The 23,597-nt window shown below is 39.6% G+C and overlaps 1 protein-coding gene across 2 annotated transcripts in view; it reads left to right on the plus strand.

Annotated features, from left to right (window-relative positions):
- The first annotated feature begins 386 nt into the window (after positions 1–386).
- The window catches only part of LOC137098022 (E3 ubiquitin-protein ligase SMURF1), a 114,736-nt gene continuing 91,525 nt past the window's right edge, over positions 387–23,597 (plus strand). For both annotated transcript variants that reach the window (XM_067473719.1, XM_067473720.1), the window contains exon 1: positions 387–626. In XM_067473719.1, the coding sequence (XP_067329820.1) occupies positions 572–626 (55 nt within the window). In that variant the 5' untranslated portion in view covers positions 387–571. The remainder of the gene's footprint in view (positions 627–23,597) is intronic.

A 23,597-nucleotide genomic window follows, 5' to 3' on the forward strand; every position in this document is an offset into this window, starting at 1 on the left:
AAATTAATTAAAAGTATAAATAAAAATAAATTATTAAATAAATAAGTAAGTAAAGATCAGGAAATAAGGATGGAAATTAATAAAAATCATAAATAAAATTGCAGGCCTGGGCCAACTTGGGCCCTCCCTCCCTCCCTCCAGGTGTTTTGGACTCCAACTCCCACAATTCCTAACAGCCGGTAGGCTGTTGTAGTCCAAAACACCTGGAGGGAGGGAGGGAGGGCCCAAGTTGGCCCAGGCCTGCGTCCTATGGCGGCGACCTCCCCAAGATGGCGGCGGGAGGCGAGCTGTGACGCACGCACGGGGTGGTGACGCCACGCGTTGGTTGCGTCAGAGGGGAGGGGAAAGCGAGGGGCGGCGCGAGGCGTTTCCCGCGCAGGCGCAGTGGGCGTCCGGCGGGGCGGGCGTCGAGCTCGGTGAGGCGGCGCCGCCTCCGCCGCCGCTGCTTCTCTTGTTCGTGAGGAGAGGGAAAAAGAAGCGAAAGGAGGAGAAGAAGGGGCCCGGATGGAGGGCGCCCCGGCCTGCGCCTCCTTCCCTTCCTCCGATCGGCCCTCCGCCTGAAGGGACAACCATGTCGAACGCGGGAAGCCGGCGGAGCGGGTCCAGCATCAAAATCCGCCTCACAGGTAGGTAGGCCCTGCGCCTCCTCAACACCACCACCAACACTCGGGCTGTGGGTGTGTGTGGGTCTATCTAACATGGAGTTGGGCCTCCTCACAAGTATTATCTTATCTATCTATATATAATATAGAGTTGGGCCTCCTCAGGAGTATTATCTATCTCTTATCTCTATCTAATGTGGAGTTGGGCCTCCTCAGGAGTATATCTATCAATATAATATGGAGTTGGGCCTCTTTATAATATTATCTCTTTATAATATGGCCTCCTCAGAAGTATATCTATCTATCTAATATGGAGTTGGGCCTCCTCAGAAGTATTATCTAGCTATATATATATATCTGTCTGTCTAATGTGGAGTTGGGCCTCCTCAGGAGTATTGTCTCTATCTATCTATATCAATATTTATCTCTAATATGGAGTTGGGCTTCCTCAGAAGTATTATTTATCTCTATCAATATAATATGGAGTTAGGTCTCCTCAGAAGTATTATCTATCTATTTATCTCTCTATCAATATAATATCTCTATCTCTATATATCTATCTACCTACCTAACTATCTAATATGGAGTTGGGCCTCCTCAGAAGTATTGTCTATCTATCTATCTCTCTATCTCTCTATCTATCTACCTATCTAATATGGAGTTGGGCCTCATCAGAAGTATTGTCTATCTATATCTATCTATCTATCTATCTACCTATCTAATATGGAGTTGGGCCTCCTCAGAAGTATTGTCTATCTATCTATCTATCTCTCTATCTATCTCTCTATCTATCTACCTATCTAATATGGAGTTGGGCCTCATCAGAAGTATTGTCTATCTATCTATATCTATCTATCTATCTATCTACCTATCTAATGTGGAGTTGGGCCTCCTCAGGAGTATATCTATCTCCCTTATCTATATAATATGGAGTTCGGCCTCCTCAGAGGTATTATCTCTATATCTGATGTGGAGTTGGATCTCCTTAGGAGTATATCTATCTCCCTTATCTATATAATATGTTGGGCCTCCTCAGAAGTATTCTCTATCTCTCTATCAATATAATATGGAGTTGGGCCTCTTTATAATTTTATCTCTTTATAATATGGCCTCCTCAGAAGTTTATATTATGGAGTTGGGCCTCCTCAGAAGTATTATTCTATCTATATCTCTGTCTCTATATAATATGGAGTTGGGCCTCCTCAAGAGTATATCTATCTATCTAATATGGAGCTGGACCTCCTCAAGAGTATATCTATCTAATGTGGAGATAGGCCTCCTCAGAAGTATTATCTATCTATCTCTATAATATGGAGTCGGGCCTCCTCAGAAGTATTGTCTCTATCTAACTATCTAGCTATATCAATATTTATCTCAAATATGGAGTTGGGCTTCCTCAGAAGTATTGTCTACCTATCTATCTCTATCCATATATGGAGTTGGGCCTCCTCAGAAGTCAGTCTGTCTATCTATCCATCTGTCTATCTAATATGGAGTTGGGCTTCCTCAGGAGTATTAACCATCTCTCTCTCTCTCTCTACCTATCTAATATGGAGTTGGGCCTCCTCAGAAGTATTGTCTATATCTATATAATATGGAGTTGGGCCTCCTCAGAAGTATTGTCTGTCTATCTATCTATCTATCTATCTCTCTATCAATATAATATGGAGTTGGGCGTCCTCAGGAGTCAGTCTGTCTATCTATCTATCTATCTATCTCTATCAATATAATATGGAGTTGGGCCTCCTCACAAGTATTCTATCTATATCTATCTCTGTCCCTATATAATATGGAGTTGGGCCTCCTCACAAGTAGTATTCTATCTATATCTATCAATATAATATGGAGTTGGGCGTCCTCAGGAGTCAGTCTGTCTATCTCTCTCTCTCTCTCTCTCTCTCTATCAATATAATATGGAGTTGGGCCTCCTCAGAAGTATTATCTATCTCTATCTAATGTGGAGTTGGGCCTCCTCAGAAGTATTGTCTCTATCTCTCTATCTATCTATCTATATCAATATTTATCTCTAATAATAGAGTTAGGCTTCCTCAGAAGTATTCTCTCTCTCTCTCTCTCTCTCTCTCTATATATATATATATATAATATGGAGTTGGGCTTCCTCAGAAGAATTGTTTATCTTATCTATTAATATAATATGGAGTTAGGTCTCCTCAGAAGTATTGTCTATCTATCTATCTATCAATATAATATGGAGTTGGGCCTCCTCAGAAGTATTGTCTGTCTATCTATCTATTTATCTCTCTGTCAATATAATATCTCTATCTGTCTACCTACCTACCCACCTACCTACCTATCTAATATGGAGTTGGGCCTCCTCAGAAGTATTGTCTGTCTATCTATCTATCTATCTAATATGGAGTTGGGCCTCCTCAGAAGTATTGTCTGTCTATCTATCTACCTACCTACCTACCTATCTAATATGGAGTTGGGCCTCCTCAGAAGTATATCTATCACTCTATATAATATGGAGTTGGGCCTCCTCAGGAGTATATCTATCTCCCTTATCTATATAATATGGAGTTGGGCCTCCTCAGGAGTATATCTATCTCCCTTATCTATATAATATGGAGTTGAGCCTCCTCAGAAGTATATCTATCAATATAATATGGAGTTGAGCCTCTTTATAATATTATCTCTTTATAATATGGCCTCCTCAGAAGTATATCTATCTCTCTATCAATATAATATGGAGTTGGGCCTCCTCCTCAGAAGTAGTATTCTATCTATATATCTATCTCTAATATGGAATTGGGCCTCCTCAGAAGTATTATCTCTATATCTGATGCGGAGTTGGGCCTCCTCAGGAGTATATCTATCTCCCTTATCTATATAATATGGAGTTGGGCCTCCTCAGAAGTATATCTATCAATATAATATGGAGTTGAGACTCTTTATAATATTATCTCTTTATAATATGGCCTCCTCAGAAGTATATCTATCTCTCTATCAATATAATATGGAGTTAGACCTCCTCAGAAGTGTTTTCTATCTCTTATCTAATATGGAGTTGGGCCTCAGAAATATTTTCTCTCTCTCTCTAAAATATGGAGTTGGGCCTCCTCCTTAGAAGTAGTATTCTATCTAATATGGAATTGGGCCTCCTCAGAAGTATTATCTATATCTGATGTGGAGTTGGGCCTCCTCAGGAGTATATCTATCTCCCTTATCTATATAATATGGAGTTGGACCTCTTAATAATATTATCTCTTTATAATATGGCCTCCTCAGAAGTATATCTATCTAATATGGAGTTGAGCCTCCTCAGAAGTATGATTCTATCTGTCTCTTACCTCTATCTAATATGGAGTTGGGCCTCCTTAGAAGTATTATCTCTATATCTGATGTGGAGTTGGGCCTCCTCAGGAGTATATCTATCTCCCTTATCTATATAATACGGTGTTGGGCCTCCTCAGAAGTATTCTCTATCTCTCTATCAATATAATATGAAGTTGAGCCTCTTTATAATATCTCTTTATAATATGGCCTCCTCAGAAGTATATCTATCTCTCTATCAATATAATATATTTCTCAAATAACCTGGGCACCGTCGAGTTCCCAAGCTAGTATCTATATAATATCAAGTTGGGTCTGCTCAAAAGTGTGTGTGTGTGTATGTCTATATCCATCTACCTAAATACGGTGTGTAATATCTATATAATATTGAGTTAGGCCTCCTAAGAAGTGTGTATATATATCTATGTAATACCTATATAATATGGAGCTGGGCCTCCTCAGAAGTGTGTGTGTGTATATATATTTATATCTATATAATACTGAGTTGGGCTTCCTTAGAATTGTGTATATATATCTCTATCTAATATGGAGTTGGGCCTCCTAGGAAGTGTGTGTGTGACTATATCTATCTATATATAATATGGAGCTGAAGGTGGGATATAAATAAAATTTTTATTTATATCCCACCTTCTCTTCACAAGGACTTGGGGTGGCTCACAACAGAATCAAATCACGATACGTAGCATATTTATTTATTTATTTATTTATTCATTTACTATATTTATATACCGCCCCTCTCAACCCAGAGGTGACACATAAGCAAAAACCAAAAAGACAAGACATAATATATAACCAATAATTCATAAACAGAAAATTTAAAAAACAGTGCCAAGGTAAATAAATACACAGGTTAAAAATTGTACTGGGTTTAAAAACATATTGCACCGCAGAGACAAAACCAGTTAAAAACCAATAGGTATTGAATAAGGCTAAACGACCACCATCATAATAAAAAGTAATCAGCCATTTACAAAAGCCAGCTTCTTCATCCAGGTTTTTGGTCCTTACTTAAAGTTAGTTAGAGACGGTACCTGTCTGGTTTCTTTAGGGAGAGCATTCCAAAGCCGGGGGGCCACCACTGAGAAGGCCCTTTCTCTTGTTCCCACTAGCTGTGCTTATATATATTATCTATATAATATTGAGTTGGCTCTCCTGAGAAGTGTGTGTGTATATCTATATCTATTTAATGTGTTGGACCTCCTCAGAAAAGTGTATGTGTATTTATTTATATCCTGCTTTATCTCTCCATATGGAGACTCAAAGCGGCTCCCAATAAAAAACATTACAACAAATATACAACAACAAAATAGTATATCGTCATTATTATTATACTTAATACATTATGATGATATTGTATTATCTGTATTACCTTGTATTACATTATTATTACCAATGTTATATGTATATACATTATAGTTTATTATAAGCATAGCACAATATTATTATATATTACTATATTGTACTATACCACTATACTGTAATATTATTATTGATATTGCATGTAATAGATAATATGTAATTATTATATATAATTATATTGTACTATATTATTATACCACTACATATATTATCGAGTTGGGCCTCCTCAGAAGTGTGTTTGTGTGTGTATATATAATAATAATAATAATTAATAAAACTTTATTTGTACCTCGCTACCATCTCCCCAAGGGACTCGATGCGGCTTACATGAGGCCAAGCCCACAGCACATCAATAAACAATAATCAATACAAAACAGTTAAAATAAAACTCAAAAACAAAAAAATACACAATAAGCAATAAACAATAACATATAGTATTTAAAAACCTATGACCGGGCCAAATGTAATAATTAAAAATGCTGGGCATGAACAAGGTAGAGTAAACTAGGATACGGTTTTTAAAGAAAGATGAGGGCACACAGACAATCCTAAATCAATATTAAAGTGCATTTGGGCACATATAGCTAAGAGTTTTCCTTATTCTGGGAAGGCACACTGGAACAACCACGTTTTCAGGCTCCTCCTAAAGACTGCCAGCGTTGGGGCATGTCCGATGTCCTTAGGGAGTTAATTCCAGAGTTGAGGGGCCACCACCGAGAAGGCCCTCTCCCTTGTCCCCACTAATCGCGCCTGCGAAGGAGGTGGGAGCGTGAGCAGGGCCTCTCCAGATGATATCTATCTAGCTATATATATCTAGCTATATAGTATCAAGTTGGGCCTCCTCAGAAGTGTGTGTGTGTGTGTGTGTGTGTGTGTGTGTGTGAGAGAGAAGTACGATGCATGCTTTAGACTTTGATCACATCTTCAAGATCTTTGTATATGCATATGTGTAGATGTAAATACAGGTATGCTAAAATGGGGGGAAGGGGACACGGAAACATCAAATTATACGTTGTCATTCCAAGATCGGAAATCCAAAACACTTCAGATCTTAGCATTTTATGATCAGGGAGATGTGGCAGGTACATGCCGTAATGACAAAATCCTAAACTCTTCTGATCTCAAGCATTTCTTGTATAAGGGAGACTCAATGTGTAAATAACCTCCTGCTTTTAATCCCCAGCTGGACAGGTTGCTTCCTCCTTTCTGTGGGATGTGAAAAAGTGATAGGCCATTAGATTAAGATTCTCTCTCTCTCCACTATCGGACCTTCCTTATTAAAGCTGATGGGGAAAATGTGGTGTATCCCCCCCCTCCCCCACTGCACAATGTAAATAGTTCTATACTCCCCAGGCTATCACCTCTTTTTGAAGGATTTAGGAGAAGAATGAAGAGGTGCATGTATTCTGTCTTTTCAAACTGCACGTCACCCTTTCGATTTGAAGTATTAAAATCTAAATGTGACATAACAAGAACATAAAGTTGTGAGCCAGCAGTCTTCAATGTGTCAAGGAAAAAGGTTCAGGGTACTGCTTGGTCCAGCATGTTTTCTGTCCATTTGGGCTTGGATTGATCCATCCCATGGTCATCTCCACTTTCTTTTTTAGAATTGGTAGCAACAAGTGTTTCATTCCTTTTTCCTTGTTGTCAGAAAGCCCAATTGTGTGGTTGGGGTATGAATTCTTCCCCCATCCAGTAGCAGAGTTCTGATTGCTGCCCCAGTCGTGATGCTTGTGGTTCCTTTCCTCCTTTTCCTCATCCTTGGAAATTATAGTATGGATCCAAATAGGAAGGCAGGAATCTCCCCTTTACTAGAAAGTATACTAATTCCTGTTTTTCCTGATTCCATTAGGATTGTTAAGAATCCCTCCTGAACTTGGAATCAATTGGAATTGTGACTTTCTGTATGTCCCTCCTGTATTTATGAGGCAGCTTGTATTTGGGAACATTGAAATAGTCTTAAATATAATTTGAGTTCTGTATTTTGGAATCCTTCCCCATCAAAGACTGACAGAATAAATCTGCACCCAGTCATTGTAGGCAGACAGCGAAGTGTGTGTCTCCTTGAAAATTGGATTTGGCCGACCAGACTTTATGAGGCCCGAAGGGAAGGTTGGGCTTTATTAACAACTCGTTGGGATATGTTTTTTCAAAGCCCTGTTTGGAATCTTTTAGATACTTTTTAGTGTGGGATTCAATGGATTGCAACTTTGGTTTCTCTGATGATGATGATGATGATGATGATGATGATGATAATAATAATAATAATAATTTATTTGTATTCTACCCTATTTCCTAGGAGATAGCCTTAGCATTCCTAAGGACTGGATTGTTGTAGGTTTTTTTCGGGCTATATAGCCATGTTCTAGAGGCATTCTCTCCTGACGTTTCGCCTGCATCTATGGCAAGCATCCTCAGGTAGTGAGGTCTGTTGGAACTAGGAAAATGAAAGCCTTTGACAATACATTCCTACGGACTGTTTCACATATTATGGGAGGCAAGCATTGGATTTTTTTTTAAAAGGGGGGGGGGGATAGGAACCTATGACAATGGAAGTGTCCTTGGCACATTAAGGTCTTGGGCTCTCATGTCTGTATAACAATCTGTCTGATACATATTTGTGTACTGTAGAAGCCTCCAGCTAATTGGAGCTTTATCATGCAAGACTAGTTGAAGAGCCAGTGTGATACTAAGCACGGGAAGTCAGGAAATCAGTGGCTCAAGTATTTATTAACGAATTTGCTAAGTGGATTGTTTCTCAATCCCCCCGCTTTTTTTTTGCAATATGCTTGTAGAGAATTGTTGCAAGGATTATGTACATGCTTGTAATAGGATATTGTGCTGTGTGTGTAGACAGAAAGTGTGTAATGGCTATGTATTTTGCAGAAAACATGCAGATTGATGCAGTGCATTCTCTTCATAAGTGCAGTGTGTGAACTGTCCAGTGGAATCTAGACAACACTTCACTTCCTGTCTGTCACTCCCCCCCCCCCTCTTCTAAATGAAACCTAGATTCCCCAAGGGAGTGTCTACTGATTCCATAAAAGATGCCTGGCCAAGGCCTTGATAGATCGTTCCTCCAGGAAATAGCTTGCCTTTAGGCCCAACGTCCTAGTGACTCCTGCCAAATGCAATGCAGGAATCATCTTCTCCCTTTATGGTCTCTCTGTGCATTTTTGCTTAGTTGTGGATTTCCCTCTATCAGAAAATTAATGTGCCCATTTACCACTATACATGATGAAAAAAATTGTTCAGCAACTGGCAGTGATTGATTGTGTTTTCTTCCCCTCATGTTTTGTTTTCAGTGAGGTGCAAGTTAACTGTTGCATTCCTTTTATGATGAAAGTCTTCACTGTGGATATTCATTTGATGTGCTTTCTTCTGGTGGCTCTCTTCTGACTTTGCCTTTATTAATTTAATAATCTTCTAAGACATCCGTTTTTTAAAAGTGGAAGTATATTCCAGACACAAGTGTCAACCCCAAAGGGAAAGAGGAATGTCAAAAGCTGGCAAACACTTTGAAGTCTTTGTGTTCTTACAAACCTTCTGCTTTCTTTCACTGCACTTCTGTTGTGTGATTATATTTTTCTGTTGTAAGTTATCCTTAGTGTGTTCAGGGCAAACATACTTGCCCTCTGTCATCGGCCCAAAAATGTTTCTACTAAATCAATCCTACAAAAATTAATGCACAAACGGTTCACGACCAACCTATCTTTGCAATTGCATCTTCCTCTACAATTTATTTATTATTTATTTAAAAGTTTTGTATACCGACTTTCTCATCTCTCTTGAGGGACTCAGACCGGTTTCCAACCGTAATATCACAGACAATCAATAAAACATCATAATACATATTACAGTAAAACATTAAAACAGCAATTAAAATCAATAACTATAATAGTCGTCACATTAAAATCATTGCTTATCATCCTCCATCCATATCTCAGGGTGTTGGCTCACTCGTCGAATGCCTGTCTCCATAACCAAGTCTTCACCTGTTTCCTAAATGTCAGGATAGAAGAGGCGGTTCTGATCTCCAGCGGGAGAGAGTTCCAGAGTCGAGGGGCCACCACCGAGAAGGCCCTGTCCCTCGTCCCCACATGATCCCTACAAACCCACACGATCCCTAAGATATTCTGGGGAGGCTCTCCTCTTGCTCCTACCTCATCACAAGTGCAGCTGGTAGGGATGAGGGAGAGGACCTTCTCAGTGGTGGCCCCCCGGATCTGGAATTCCCTCCTCAGAGAGATTAGGCTGGCACCTACCCTGTCCATCTTTCGCAAAGAGTTAAAAAATGGATGTTTCACTGTGCTTTTGACTAGATTTCCCAGAAATTCCAGCTCCCAGTTATGACCCAAAATTCAGTCCCTTACTACAGTCCCCTGCCTAGAGTTATAGTGTTCCACCTCATATTTCCCTTATTTCCAGTTTTGTCATCTGGTACATGCACTTTATCAGCCCTGCCCTCAACTTATTCCCCCCCCCCCCCCCCACAAACCCTGAACTGTTTCACTATTTCAGGTACTGGTTCTCTGTCTGATGGTTGTTTTTATACTGTGTTATGCCTTTGTTTTCTTTTGTTTTGTTTTGTTGCTGTTTTATGAATTCTAATGTTTGCAGAAGTAGATCAGTTCTATGAGGATCTGCAGGACCTACTGGATAATACACCAAAAAAAGACATTGTTTTCATTACAGGAGACTGGAATGCCAAGGTGGGAAGTCAAATGACAACTGGGATCACAGGCAAGCATGGTCTGGGAGAACAAAATGAAGCAGGACGCAGGCTGATAGAATTCTGCCAGGAAAACTCGCTGTGTATAACGAATACTCTCTTCCAACAACCTAAAAGACGGCTTTATACATGGATCTCACCAGATGGTCAACACCGAAATCAGATTGACTACATCCTTTGCAGCCAAAGGTGGCGGACATCCATCCAGTCGGTGAAAACAAGACCTGGGGCTGACTGTAGCTCAGATCACGAACTTCTTATTGCCCAATTTAGAATAAAACTAAAGAGATCAGGGAAAATACACAGACCAGTTAGATATGATCTCACTAACATTCCTAGCGAATATACAGTGGAAGTGAAGAACAGATTTGAAGGACTAGATTTAGTAAACAGAGTCCCAGAAGAACTATGGACAGAGGTCCGCGACATTGTTCAGGAGGCGGCAACAAAGTACGTTCCAAAGAAAAAGAAAACCAAGAAGGCAAAATGGTTGTCTGCTGAGACACTGGAAGTAGCCCAAGAAAGGAGGAAAGCAAAAGGAAACACTGAAACGGGGAGATATGCCCAGTTAAATGCGCAATTCCAGAGGTTAGCCAGAAGAGATAAGGAACTATTTTTAAATAAGCAATGCATAGAAGTGGAAGAAGACAACAGAATAGGAAGGACAAGAGACCTCTTCCAGAAAATTAGAAACATTGGAGGTAAATTTCAGACAAAAATTGGTATGATAAGAAACAAAGATGGCAGGGACCTAACAGAAGCTGAAGAGATCAAGAGAAGGTGGCGAGACTATACAGAAGATCTGTATAGGAAGGATAACAATATCGAGGATAGCTTTGATGGTGTGGTGAATGAATTAGAACCAGACATCCTGAGGAGTGAGGTTGAATGGGCCTTAAGAAGCATTGCTAACAACAAGGCAGCAGGAGATGATGGGATCCCAGCTGAACTGTTTAAAATCTTAAAAGATGATGCTGTCAAGGTGATGCATGCCATTTGCCAGCAAATATGGAAAACACAAGAATGGCCATCAGACTGGAAAAAATCAACTTATATTCCCATACCAAAAAAGGGAAATGCGAAAGACTGCTCAAACTTCCGTACAGTGGCCCTTATTTCTCATGCCAGTAAGGTAATGCTCAAGATCCTTCAAGGAAGACTCCAGCAATACATGGAGCGAGAGTTGCCAGATGTTCAAGCTGGGTTTAGAAAAGGCAGAGGAACGAGAGACCAGATTGCCAATATCCGCTGGATAATGGAGAAAGGCAGGGAGTTTCAGAAAAACATCTACTTCTGCTTCATTGACTATTCTAAAGCCTTTGACTGTGTGGATCATAATAAATTGTGGCAAGTTCTTGGTGGGATGGGCATACCAAGCCACCTTGTCTCTCTCCTGAGGAATCTGTACAAGGACCAAGTAGCAACAGTCAGAACTGACCACGGAACAACAGACTGGTTCAAGATTGGGAAAGGCGTACGGCAAGGCTGCATCCTCTCACCCAACCTTTTTAACTTGTATGCAGAACACATCATGCGATGTGCGGGGCTGGATGAATGCAAAGCTGGGGTGAAAATTGCTGGAAGAAACATTAACAACCTCAGATATGCAGATGACACCACTCTGATGGCCGAAAGCGAGGAGGAGCTGAGGAGCCTTCTAATCAAGGTGAAAGAAGAAAGCGCAAAAGCTGGGTTGCAGCTAAACGTCAAAAAAACCAAGATTATGGCAACAAGAACGATTGACAACTGGAAAATAGAGGGAGAAACCGTGGAGGCCGTGACAGACTTTGTATTTCTAGGTGCAAAGATTACTGCAGATGCAGACTGTAGCCAGGAAATCAGAAGACGCTTACTTCTTGGGAGGAGAGCAATGTCCAGTCTCGATAAAATAGTGAAGAGTAGAGACATCAGACTGGCAACAAAGATCCGCCTAGTCAAAGCCATGGTATTCCCTGTAGTAACCTACGGATGTGAGAGCTGGACCTTAGGGAAGGCTGAGCGAAGGAAGATCGATGCTTTTGAGCTGTGGTGCTGGAGGAAAGTGCTGAGAGTGCCTTGGACTGCGAGAAGATCCAACCAGTCCATCCTCCAGGAAATAAAGCCCGACTGCTCACTGGAGGGAAAGATACTAGAGACAAAGTTGAAGTACTTTGGCCACATCATGAGGAGACAGGAAAGCCTAGAGAAGACAATTATGCTGGGGAAAGTGGAAGGCAAAAGGAAGAGGGGCCGACCAAGGGCAAGATGGATGGATGGCATCCTTGAAGTGACTGGACTGACCTTGAAGGAGCTGGGGGTGGTAACGGCCGACAGGGAGCTCTGGCGCAGGCTGGTCCATGAGGTCACGAAGAGTCGGAGACGACTGAACGAATGAACAACAACAATGTTTGCTCAGGCTTGTCCCCATGTAAGCCACCCCGAGTCTCTTCGAGGAGATGGAGGAGGGGTACCAAAATAAAGTTATATTATTATTATTACTTTAAAGTTTTACAATTATTTTAGAAGTCTTAACGTTAACTGTACAAGTATCCTGCTGTAGATGGAGGGCCTATGACAAAAGCAGCCATTTATCATAAAATGGGCTTCTGAGTTTATTTTTGGGCAGAAAACGTATCAGTTTAACTAGTATACTGCACCATTGAATTAGTGTGCAGTAATGTGTTTTTGTCTAGAAATTACCATTATCTTTATCATTCAGTGTACATACTGGTGCTTTTATAATAATAACAAACATATTTTGAAGGTAATCACATTTATTTCTTTGAAACCTATTTTAAAGTACTGTTCTTTTTATAACCTTAATTATTTTTCATATCACATATCTGAGAAGATTTTCTGTCACTTTTCTCTTTCTAGTGTTGACAGCAGTATGAATTATTGATTTAGATCTCACAATAGTTTATGAAAAGCAACAGGTGTACAGATATGTTTAAGAAATTGATCTTGTTCCCGGTTATAATTTAGTCATCTTAAGCATCTGTTATTTCTGGTTTCAAAACTGATTTGAATGGAAAGAATGCAGAAATAGTCTTACTGACATGGTCCTACATGCCTGTTTTTCACTAATGCAAATCTCAAATGTGTTGGGTTGCTGTGAGTTTTCCGGGCTGTATGTGCCAAAAGCATTCTCTCCTGATATTTCGCCCACCACATCTATGGCAGGCATTCTTAGAGATTGTGAAGTCTTAAATGTGGTACTCCCTAGTAACTGATTCTTGCATGAAATGAACAAAAATAGGAGTTTTTTTAAAAAGAAGAAACTGTAATTTATGTAAAACTGTAATTTATGTAAAATGGATAACAGGCACCATATAGTCACATAAACAAAGTGAATGTACCATTTAAGAGAGGAGGAAGTGAGATTCAAGAATCACAGAGAATTGTGAGTGTTTGCGCGGACTTAGGCCTTGTTTTGGTTGGTGAACTCACTCTTATGAACAAATGTGGTTTCTAGAGTGACTCAGATCATTGGCCTATTCAGTTGAAAAACCTAACTGGTGTCTCACCAGAGGATCTTTTCTTAAGTCCTATTATCTGAAATACTTAGAGGTTGACTCACACAGCACTTCAGATCATAGAATCATAGAATCAAAGAGTTGGAAGAGACCTCATGGGCCATCCAGTCCAACCCCCTGCCAAGAAGCAGGAATATTGCATTCAAGTCACCCCTGACAGTTGGCCATCCAGCCTCTGCTTAAAAGCTTCCAAAGAAGGAGCCTCCACCACACTCTGGGGCAGAGAGTTCCACTGCTGAACGGCTCTCACAGTCAGGAAGTTCTTCCTAATGTTAAGATGGAATCTCCTCTCTTGTAGTTTGAAGCCATTGTTCCGCGTCCTAGTCTCCAAGGAAGCAGAAAACAAGCTTGCTCCCTCCTCCCTGTGGCTTCCTCTCACATATTTATACATGGCTATTATATCCCCTCTCAGCCTTCTCTTCTTCAGGCTAAACATGCCCAGCTCCTTAAGCCGCTCCTCATAGGGCTTGTTCTCCAGACCTTTTATCATTTTAGTCGCTCTCCTCTGGACACATTCCAGCTTAGAGTCAATATCTCTCTTGAATTGTGGTGCCCAGAATTGGACACAATATTCCAGGTGTGGTCTAACCAAAGCAGAATAGAGGGGTAGCATTACTTCTCTAGATCTAGACACTCTGCTCCTATTGATGCAAGCCAAAATCCCATTGGCTTTTTTTGCCGCCACATCACATTGTTGGCTCATGTTTAACTTGTTGTCCACGAGAACTCCAAGATCTTTTTCACACGTACTGCTCTCGAGCCAGGCATCGTCCCCCATTCTGTATCTTTGCATTTTGTTTTTCCTGCCAAAGTGGAGTATACAACTGCAACTCCCAGCAGTCCTGGAAAACAACTAGTAGTGAGGTGTGCTGACAGCTGAGCTCCCAACATGATTCCTGGTGCCAGGGATCCTCGACACACAAATAAATACTTTCTGTGAGCTCATTTTACATGGTGGTCCAGCTAACTACATGTAATAATTGTGGCTTGGTGGTTTAAGTCTAGCATTTTACTTCTGGAGAAATCTAACAAATCTTGATATTTCAAAACTGCATTTCTGACTCAGGAATGTAGGCAAACTGTCTTTATGTAATTGAGATATAGAGTATAATCCTTCTGGTAGTTTTAACTTATAAATCCATGTCTTCAGACAAAGCTGTTGGTTCCATATTTTATTCTATGCATCCAGTCGTATGCAGATATTTATATCTTTCCTTTCTCTCGCTTTATAATTATGTACACATAACTGAAGAGGCTGCAAGTTAATGGAATTTTGTGGCTTGTTTAAGCAGGGTGGCATCGGGTTATTAAGATCTTCAGTCTTGTCAGTCAGCCGTGGAAAGGCGTCTCAGCAACTAATGCTTTATTTATTTTCTAATGCATGGCATAGGTGCTTAAAGAATGGGTCCAGCGTGCCTTTCCTTTTTGTGGAATTCTTTTCTTCTTCTTTTTTTTGTAAATTTCCAACACTCAATTTAGGAATTTTTAAATGCAGTGCTGTGCAGAATTCAGAAATCTACTTCTGAAAGCATACTGTTGCATACAGTATTACCCCATGATTAATTTCATAATTTGTAACACTGTAGTGATGAACCATCTGGATGAGCATCAAACTATAAACCAGTGTGCAAATTTGTTTTTATATTAAAGACTAGCTGTCCCCTGCCACACGTTGCTGAGGCCCAGTTTCTTGATCTGGAAAATAAAGTAATGAGAAAGTGTTGGTTTTTAATATATGTAATTTCTTTATGCTTGTGGGTAAACAGTATTTCTTGCTGTTTCTTTGTCAGTGTTGATGTGGAGAGTGTCTGGTTTGCTCACCCTGGAACATGCAACATATCATTGTCCTTCTTTAAGGCTCCCTTTCAAATCTATGATACTATATGTGTGCGTGAATCCTATCTCTCTCTCTCTCTCTCTCTCTATCTATCTATGGCTGGATGGCTCTTTGTCAGGAGGACTTTGATTACATTTTCTTGCCCTGATGAAGGGAGGTGGATTGGGTGTCCTTAAGTATTTTCTGTTGGTCATGGGGGTTCTGTGTGGGAAGTTTGCCCCAATTCTGTTGTTTGTGGGGTTCAGAATGCTCTTTGATTGTAGGTGAACTGTGAATCCCAGTGAGTACAACTCCCAAATGTCAAGGTCTATTTTCCCCAAACTCCATCTGTGTTCATATTTGGGTGTGTTGAATGCTTGTGCCAAGTTTGGTCCAGATCCATCATTGTTTGAGTCCACAGTGCTCTCTAGATGTAGAGCACTGCAACTCCAAAACTCCAAGGTCAATGCCCACCAAACCCTTCCAGTTTTTTCTGTTGGTCAGGGGAGTCCTGTATGCCAAGTTTGGTTCAATTCCATCGTTGGTGGAGTTCAGAATGCTCTTTGATTATAGGTGAACTATAAATCCCAGCAACTACAACTCCCAAATGACAAAATCATAATTTTTTGAGTGATGGTCACTCCTTGTGTTGTGAGACGTTTTGTTGCCAAATTTGGTGTGATTTCGTTCATTGGTTCTTTTGTTTTTAAGGTACTCATTATGCACAGAGCATTTATATATAGATAGATAGTTTATATATATGTAGATAGATAGAATCTTGAAAATTCACAATTTTTGTTTTGTTCTTTTTTATCTTTTTTGATCTACGGTATTTTCTTTATATGTTTTCACATGTCTCTTCTCTTTTCTCTCTTCTTTTCTTTTACCTTTATTGTTCTCACTCTTTCATTGTATTATAGAAAATATAATAAAATTCTTTAAAAAAAAGAAATTTCACAATTATCTTTCTCCCAAATGATTTTTGTTCTTATGCAGCCATGAAAAGTTGGTTCAAATCTCAATTTTTCTGCATGACTTTCTTGTTCAGTGGATAAGGTTCAGGTGTAATAAATGTCCTAATACACATATAAATAATGTACGCCGTGTTGGTGAGAGAATAACACAATGGAGGGTAAGATGTGAATACCTATCTTAAGTAAGCAGTTAGAAAAAGAGAATATAAATAATTCAGTTTAAGGCCTCATGTGGCTTCCCCCCCCCCCCCCCCACTGAATATGGGAAGTAGTGTTTCCTAATCATTCTCTACCTTCTTGGACCCCCTTGCTGTGCTGCAGTTATTCAGTGAGTGTGCTTTCATTTATATCAGTGAAAGAAAGAGGGCCTTGGATGAAGAGATTCTCCACAAGTTTCAGCAATTACGTTTTGAAAAACTGCTGTTTGAAAGACGATATCTTCCTTTGTGGATTTGTCTAATTTATTAAGATTTTTTGGTAATGGTTTTTACTTGGTACCATCACTATCACAAGCTTCCAGATTGTGGAACTCCCTCCCATATGATGTTTGGTTGTCCACTTGCTTCTTTCATTCCTGTGGAAACCCCGGTGGGGCAGTGGGTTAAACCCCTGTGCCGGCAGGACTGAAGACCGACAGGTCGCAGGTCGAATCCGGGGAGAGGCTGATGAGCTCCCTCTATTAGCTCCAGCTCCTCATGCAGGGACATGAGAGAAGCCTCCCACAAAGATGATAAAAACATCAGTTCATCTGGGCGTCCCCTGGGCAACGTCATGGCAGACAGCCAATTCTCTCACACCAGAAGCGACTTGCAGTTTCTCAAGTCGCTCCTGACACGACAAAAATAAAAAAATAAAAAAATTCCTGTGGAAATAGTTTTCTGTTCCAGCAGACAGCAGACTCTTAACATCTTTATGGCAGAAAGAACGTTTAATGGTGTTGGGGGTTTTATTACTGTTTCAATTATATGGTATCTTGATTTAACCTTTGTGCCTTTTTAACTGAAATTTAATGTAATTGCTTTTCAAATTTTGTATGGATCATTTTTTAAAATGGTATTTTGTTTTTTAAAATGGTTGTAAGCTGCCTTGTATCTTGTAAAAGGAGAAAGGCAGGATATTACATAAGTCCTCAGAAAGGTTCTGATAATTGCTTGATAGTTCTGGCAAGATATCCGAATGGGAAAAGGGTAGGTATTAAAGCAACTCCAAAGCAGTGTAATAGTTCCATTAGCTCCTTATCACAGAATATTTGCTGATATTTATGGACTACAGCATGGGAATTTGGGATGAAAACATTTTGAGAGTTGACCTAACAGTAACAGAAGCATTTTGGAACATCTCTCCCTGAGCAGACTGTTAAACTGACATGTGCCATGTCTTTTTTTAAAACCTCTTAAAGAGAGCTTATTTTGGCATAGTTAGCAAACACAAGTGTGATGATGCATTGTTACCTGGTATTACTATAAATCTCGCTAGGATAATTTAGTTTTTAAACTAAGCTAAACTATCGAATGAAGCGAGGATATAGCACACATATTATTTGATTGCAAATTGTATCAAAAGGTGAGAGACTTCCACCTTGGTCCATATATCAAATGGACAATGTATTGGAAATCTCACATCGGAACAACATATTTTATGTGTGGCCAAGACCCAAAAATAACATATAAAACATCTCTGTACTTAAGCAAAACAATACGTCTGAGTACCACATATGTAGGGCTGATTGGGGTATATTGTAGGGGCGATAATGAAATATGATGTATATACTCAGCTTGATCAGTTTATCAGTTTTATCATGTCTTATCATATGTATTTACTGTATTATTATAAGTGTCTTATTTTAACTTACTATGTGGAGTGTGATCAGGTCTTGTGAGGCCTTCTTGTTCTGTTTCTTATTGTGATATGGCTTAAGGGCTAATCAATACAATTACTATCGAAAGAAGCAATGCTTTTTTAAAGCCATACATCTAAACATTCCAGGAATTATCTTACTTATTATGTCAAAGAACAACTACAGTATGTTCTTGAAAAGTGGACATTCATAGACAACTTAACAAAAGAGGGATTTAAAGGGTTCTGACCAGTACCCTGTTGCCTCCTGCTTCATTTTTGTGATGCATGATCAGCTTTGACTGATGCTGCAGAGTTAACTGCCTGATCAATGGCACTGATATTGATTGACCCAGACAATTTTATGTGCCATTTTCAAGTCCTGAATAGCAACAATAGACTTTTATCTTGGCAGAAATGTGGTTTGTGTGGCATGTTTGTCAATGGCTGCATTTTGGTGGGTCTATGCTCATACTGTTTTACTAGAACTAGAAATGGAAATAGTCTAGAAGGAAAAACAGTACTTCAGCTTATTTAGAAAATTATTCCTTTGCCTGTGCTCCATCTGTGTACAGTGGCAATAATACTTCTGCATAACCTTGCAGAAGTATTTACTTTAGGCAACTCACTAGCTGGTTTGTTGAGGGTTTTCTCCACTTTTATTTTGCAATCCTGGCTACTTACTGTTTTTTCACCTTAAATTCCCATAATTCACAGATAATATTTGTAATTGCTGTGTTTCCATGATCTATACTGTGCCATTTATGTTCCTATCCACCTTATTGAACTACTTATCTTTTAATCAATTTGTATGTTGGCCTTCTTCCCCTTTCCAAAACTGGGTTGCTGTTGCTTGATGCTTCTTTATTACTGTTATGCTGTTTTGTGTCTTTTTAATGTGTAACTTGCTGTTGTTTTGCTTTTAATTGTATGTTGCTTGGGCTTGGCCCCACGTAAGCCGTCCCGAGTCCCCTTGGGGAGATGGAGGCAAAAATAAAGTTCTTATTATTATTATTTGTTTTGAATCAAGTATGTTTTAAACAATTTCCCTTTGTTTTGCTTCTGGAGTAGGAAAATGTGGGGAAAGTCTTTATACCAGAGGGGAGAATGATGCTGGCATTCAGATTTTGAACTGGGTCTCCCAGCATTTCTCAGTATTGGTTGTGATAAAGGCATATCTTTTGGGGGAGTAAATCCTACTTATTGTGCTTACTTTTTTGGAGATGTACATAACTTTAGACAGTTGATTGATAAATAGCTTTGTTTCAAAAATGTAGCAGTTTAACAATTGAAAACAAACATTTCATACTAACATTAAGCAACAGAAGACCTCTCAACCTCTGAGGATGCCTGCCATAGATGCAGGCAAAACATCAGGAGAGAATGCTTCTGGAACATGGCCATACAGCCCAAAAAAACTTACAACAACCCAGTGATTCTGGCCATGAAAGCCTTTGACAATACAGAAGGTAAAACATCAGGAGAGAATACTTCTGGAACATGACCATATAGCCCCAAAAGACCTACAACAACCCAGTGATTCTGGCCAGGAAAGCCTTTGCCAATACAGAAGATTGTTGGCTGATACGATTTCTGATAAATGGACTGATTCTTCTTCTTCTGGGGATGTCTTAAATGTCTGGAGGGAAAGAGCGTGATGTGTTAGCATTCTTAAGCAACACTTAATCATGTTAAAGGCCAGAACTCGAGTTGGCTTGTGTCAAGGGCAAAGCAAATATACCAGACATAAATCCCTTAGGCCATTGGATTCACGGCTGAGTTAAAGATATTGATAGGAATATAAAGAACTGTAGAGCTAACTCATGAACCTCTTAATGTACTTGTGGCATGTATTTCTCAAAAGATAGTCCCTTATTTCAACTCCTATAGCAAGCTGCTTTTGAAAGCAAGGAGGTGTTCAGAAGCAGGTTATTTATTTATCGTGTCATCAGCAGCCATTCATTTGTATTAGATTTTTAACAAAAACAAACAGACAAAACACAGAATTTGCAAGCTTGGTAGTTGATTAAATGTCCTTTGACCAGTAGCTGGCCACTTGGAGTGCCTCTGGTGTTGCCGCAAGGAGGTCCTCCATTGTGCATGTGGCAGGGCTCAGGGTGCATCGCAGCAGGTGGTCAGTGGTTTGCTCTTCTCCACACTCGCATGTCGTGGATTCAACTTTGTAGCCCCATTTCCTAAGGTTGGCTCTGCATCTCGTGGTGCCAGAGCGCAGTCTGTTCAGCGCCTTCCAAGTTGCCCAGTTTTCTGTGTGCCCAGGGGGGAGTCTCTCATTGGGTATCAGCCATTGATTGAGGTTCTTGGTTTGAGCCTGCCACTTTTGGACTCTCGCTTGCTGGGGTGTTCCAGTGAGTGTATCTGTAGATCTTAGAAAACTATTTCTTGATTTAAGTGGTTGATGTACTGGCTGATACCCTAACAAGGGATGAGCTGGAGATGTCTCTGCCTTGGTCCTTTCACTTTTGGCTGCTACTTCCCGGCGGATATCAGGTGGTGCAATACCGGCTAAGCAGTGTAATTTCTCCAGTGGTGTAGGGCGCAGACGTCCCGTGATAATGCGGCATGTCTCATTAAAAGCCACATCCACTGTTTTAACGTGGTGAGATGTGTTCCACACTGGGCATGCATACTCAGCAGCAGAGTAGCATAGCGCAAGGGCAGATGTCTTCACTGTATCTGGTTGTGATCCCCAAGTTGTGCCAGTCAGCTTTCGTATGATATTGTTTCTAGCACCCACTTTTTGCTTGATGTTCAGGCAGTGCTTCTTGTAGGCCAGAGCACGATCCAGAGTGACTCCCAGGTATTTGGGTGCGCTGCAATGCTCCAGTGGGATTCCTTCCCAGGTCATCCTCAGAGCTCGGGATGCTTGTCTGCTCAGAAGCAGGTTATGATATGGCATCAAAAGTTGACTGCTCAAAGGCAGAAAGGGGCAAGATTGTATTGAGTGTTCAAAGTACAACTTTTGGACCTTGGCCACTAAGCTTGCTAATATAGCTAGACACAATTTAATCATTTATTTAGCACATGTGCATCTGTTTATGGGCAAAACAATCCATTATTGTTCAAGAGGCACAAAGGCTGTGAGTAGTGGATATTTCCAGCTGTGTGCACCTCTCTTGAAACTGAAAGGAATTGTGTCTGGATCAGGCAGTCCTGTAGCATCTTGTGTCATGAACTAGAAATAAAAATTGGTTTTGGCTGTCTAGTATTTCACATGGGGATCTTATAGTGCTAAACTTGAAGTCGATGTGATGTTTTACTGTTTTTGGTGTCAAGTGTGCTAGATAAAGAAAATCAGACGGGTGCCATTTTTCTTAAAACTACTTTATCACCGAAACTGATATATGGATTTTCAGGGCACCTTTTGCTGCTAATCTGTAATTTATATTGAAGTATTATTTAGTGATCCTGTTCAGCGCCCATATAGTTAAGATTAAGCTTTTCTGAATGGATTGCCTTGTTATATTATTGCCACAAATGTTCCCTCGTCACCTGAAAGGCAAACACATTTATTATGGCTTAATCTTTGCAATCTAAAATCTGCCTCTAGTCCTATTGAGTTAAGTTTTTTTTATCCCACAACATATGTTAATTTGCATACCAAGTGACATTATGTTTGTGTTGGCAACAACAACCGTTTTGTGAATGGTCACTGTTAACAGTGTAATTGTCACTTAGTACTTTCTGTCTGTATTTAATTTCCTTCTGCCATTACTTCCTCAAGTAATCTATTGTATGAATCTGTGCATACAGGTTTTCACCTGAAATTCCAGTTAACACTTCATTGATTGTAATCTGCAAGCACTAAGGCTATGACAAATGTTTTAGCCTTTAAGGTACTGAATGACTGTATAGATGGCTCTGAGGCTGTGAAAAACTGCATAGAGGGGTAGTGATGCATCTAAAATAAGTGGGTTTGTATTTTGATTTAGGGTTTGTGTGTGTCAAGAGTTGTCCAGTGTTTGGTGAAGAACACGTTGAGAATCATGGGCACCTATGTTCATTGAAGTCCACAGGGGAGCAGTAAAAAGCTTTATTAAATTAATATACAATTCTGAAGCAATGGGACATTTCTTGTTCACAGAATAGAAAGGGGGAAAGGGAGAAACTAGTTATATAAGACACACAGTAAGCTGTATTTAGAGTAGACGCAGTGATTAAGTGACCTGTTGCAGACAAGTTATTCTGGGATGTCCCAAAGCGCACCAGCAAAGAAGCAATGGCCCTTTCATCTTCAAAAATAGGAAACCTGGGAGTTATTCAGCCATGTATTTAAGCACGAATGGTAGCCAATAGTCTCCAGGTACCACATAAAGACAAATGTGTGCAGTTCTGTCTTAACACGATCATTTATTTAATTGTTTTAAAGACTTTTTTATTAAAATAATTTTGTTTAACTGCATTTTGCTTTGGAGAGGACAGAACATCTTGATATCAGTGGCTTTATAGCTGTAACTATACAAATACAACTCTGATCTGCTCCATGTTACTGGGTATTAAACTAAGGTTTTGCACTGAGAATTAAACTTGTTCTGGCAATTTTGTGAATGGGAACAGGCTGTAAGAGAAGTCATAGTCTTGAGTGCCAAATAGCTATTTTGTGATAATCAGCACTCAGAACAGTATAATATTCCTGACAGTCATCTATTCGGAGAACTATAATAATAATTCTGACTGCCACCCAGTCAGTCAACTATAATCATATTCCTGACTCAGAATTATGTTTGGGTAGCATATTAGGTAAATACATGCTTATCTAGAATTTTCATTAAAATTGAATCTTTAACATGTTTCTTCATAAAGATGTAATTTAGTCTAAGCAGAAAGATATATCTTCTGATTTCTGACACATTCATCTTGAATGTCTTTCACATATTGGATGCTCATCCATGGCAGTAGAACTTAAAATGAAGTCTTCTGTGTGGTCTTATCAGAAACCAATACAAGGGGACAGTTTCTTCCATGAACTAATACAATGGCTTCATTTGGGAGAATTTGCCTACACATACATCACCTTTTCCCCTCAGTTTGTGTGAGCCACAGTTGAAACTGGAAGTCTTTGACTCAAATAATTAAGGCTTTAGAATGATGACTTGGAAGTTGATTTAGGATCTTGTAAAGTTCCAAAGCTGCTGGTTATAATTTTCTGGTTCAGATGATCCAGAAAACTATGACTAATCAGATGTTTCATGATTTTTCTTGAAGTAGCAGTAGTATTTACTTACACCTCCATGATATAAGTGATACCTGAGCTATGTAAATGGTAACAAACAATTTTTACCTTACTCTTCATTTAGTGTCATTTTCTATAACAATTAGCTATTCTTGTGCTCCCACAGCTTAACCTTAGAAGGTTTGTTTGATTTTAGTCTATTTAGTTTAGTCTATTTAGATAGACTACAATACATTGTCTATATGTTGTCATACTTG

The sequence above is a fragment of the Anolis sagrei genome, chromosome X (genome assembly GCF_037176765.1).
Source record: "Anolis sagrei isolate rAnoSag1 chromosome X, rAnoSag1.mat, whole genome shotgun sequence".
In the NCBI taxonomy this organism is placed as follows: Eukaryota; Metazoa; Chordata; class Lepidosauria; order Squamata; family Dactyloidae; genus Anolis; species Anolis sagrei.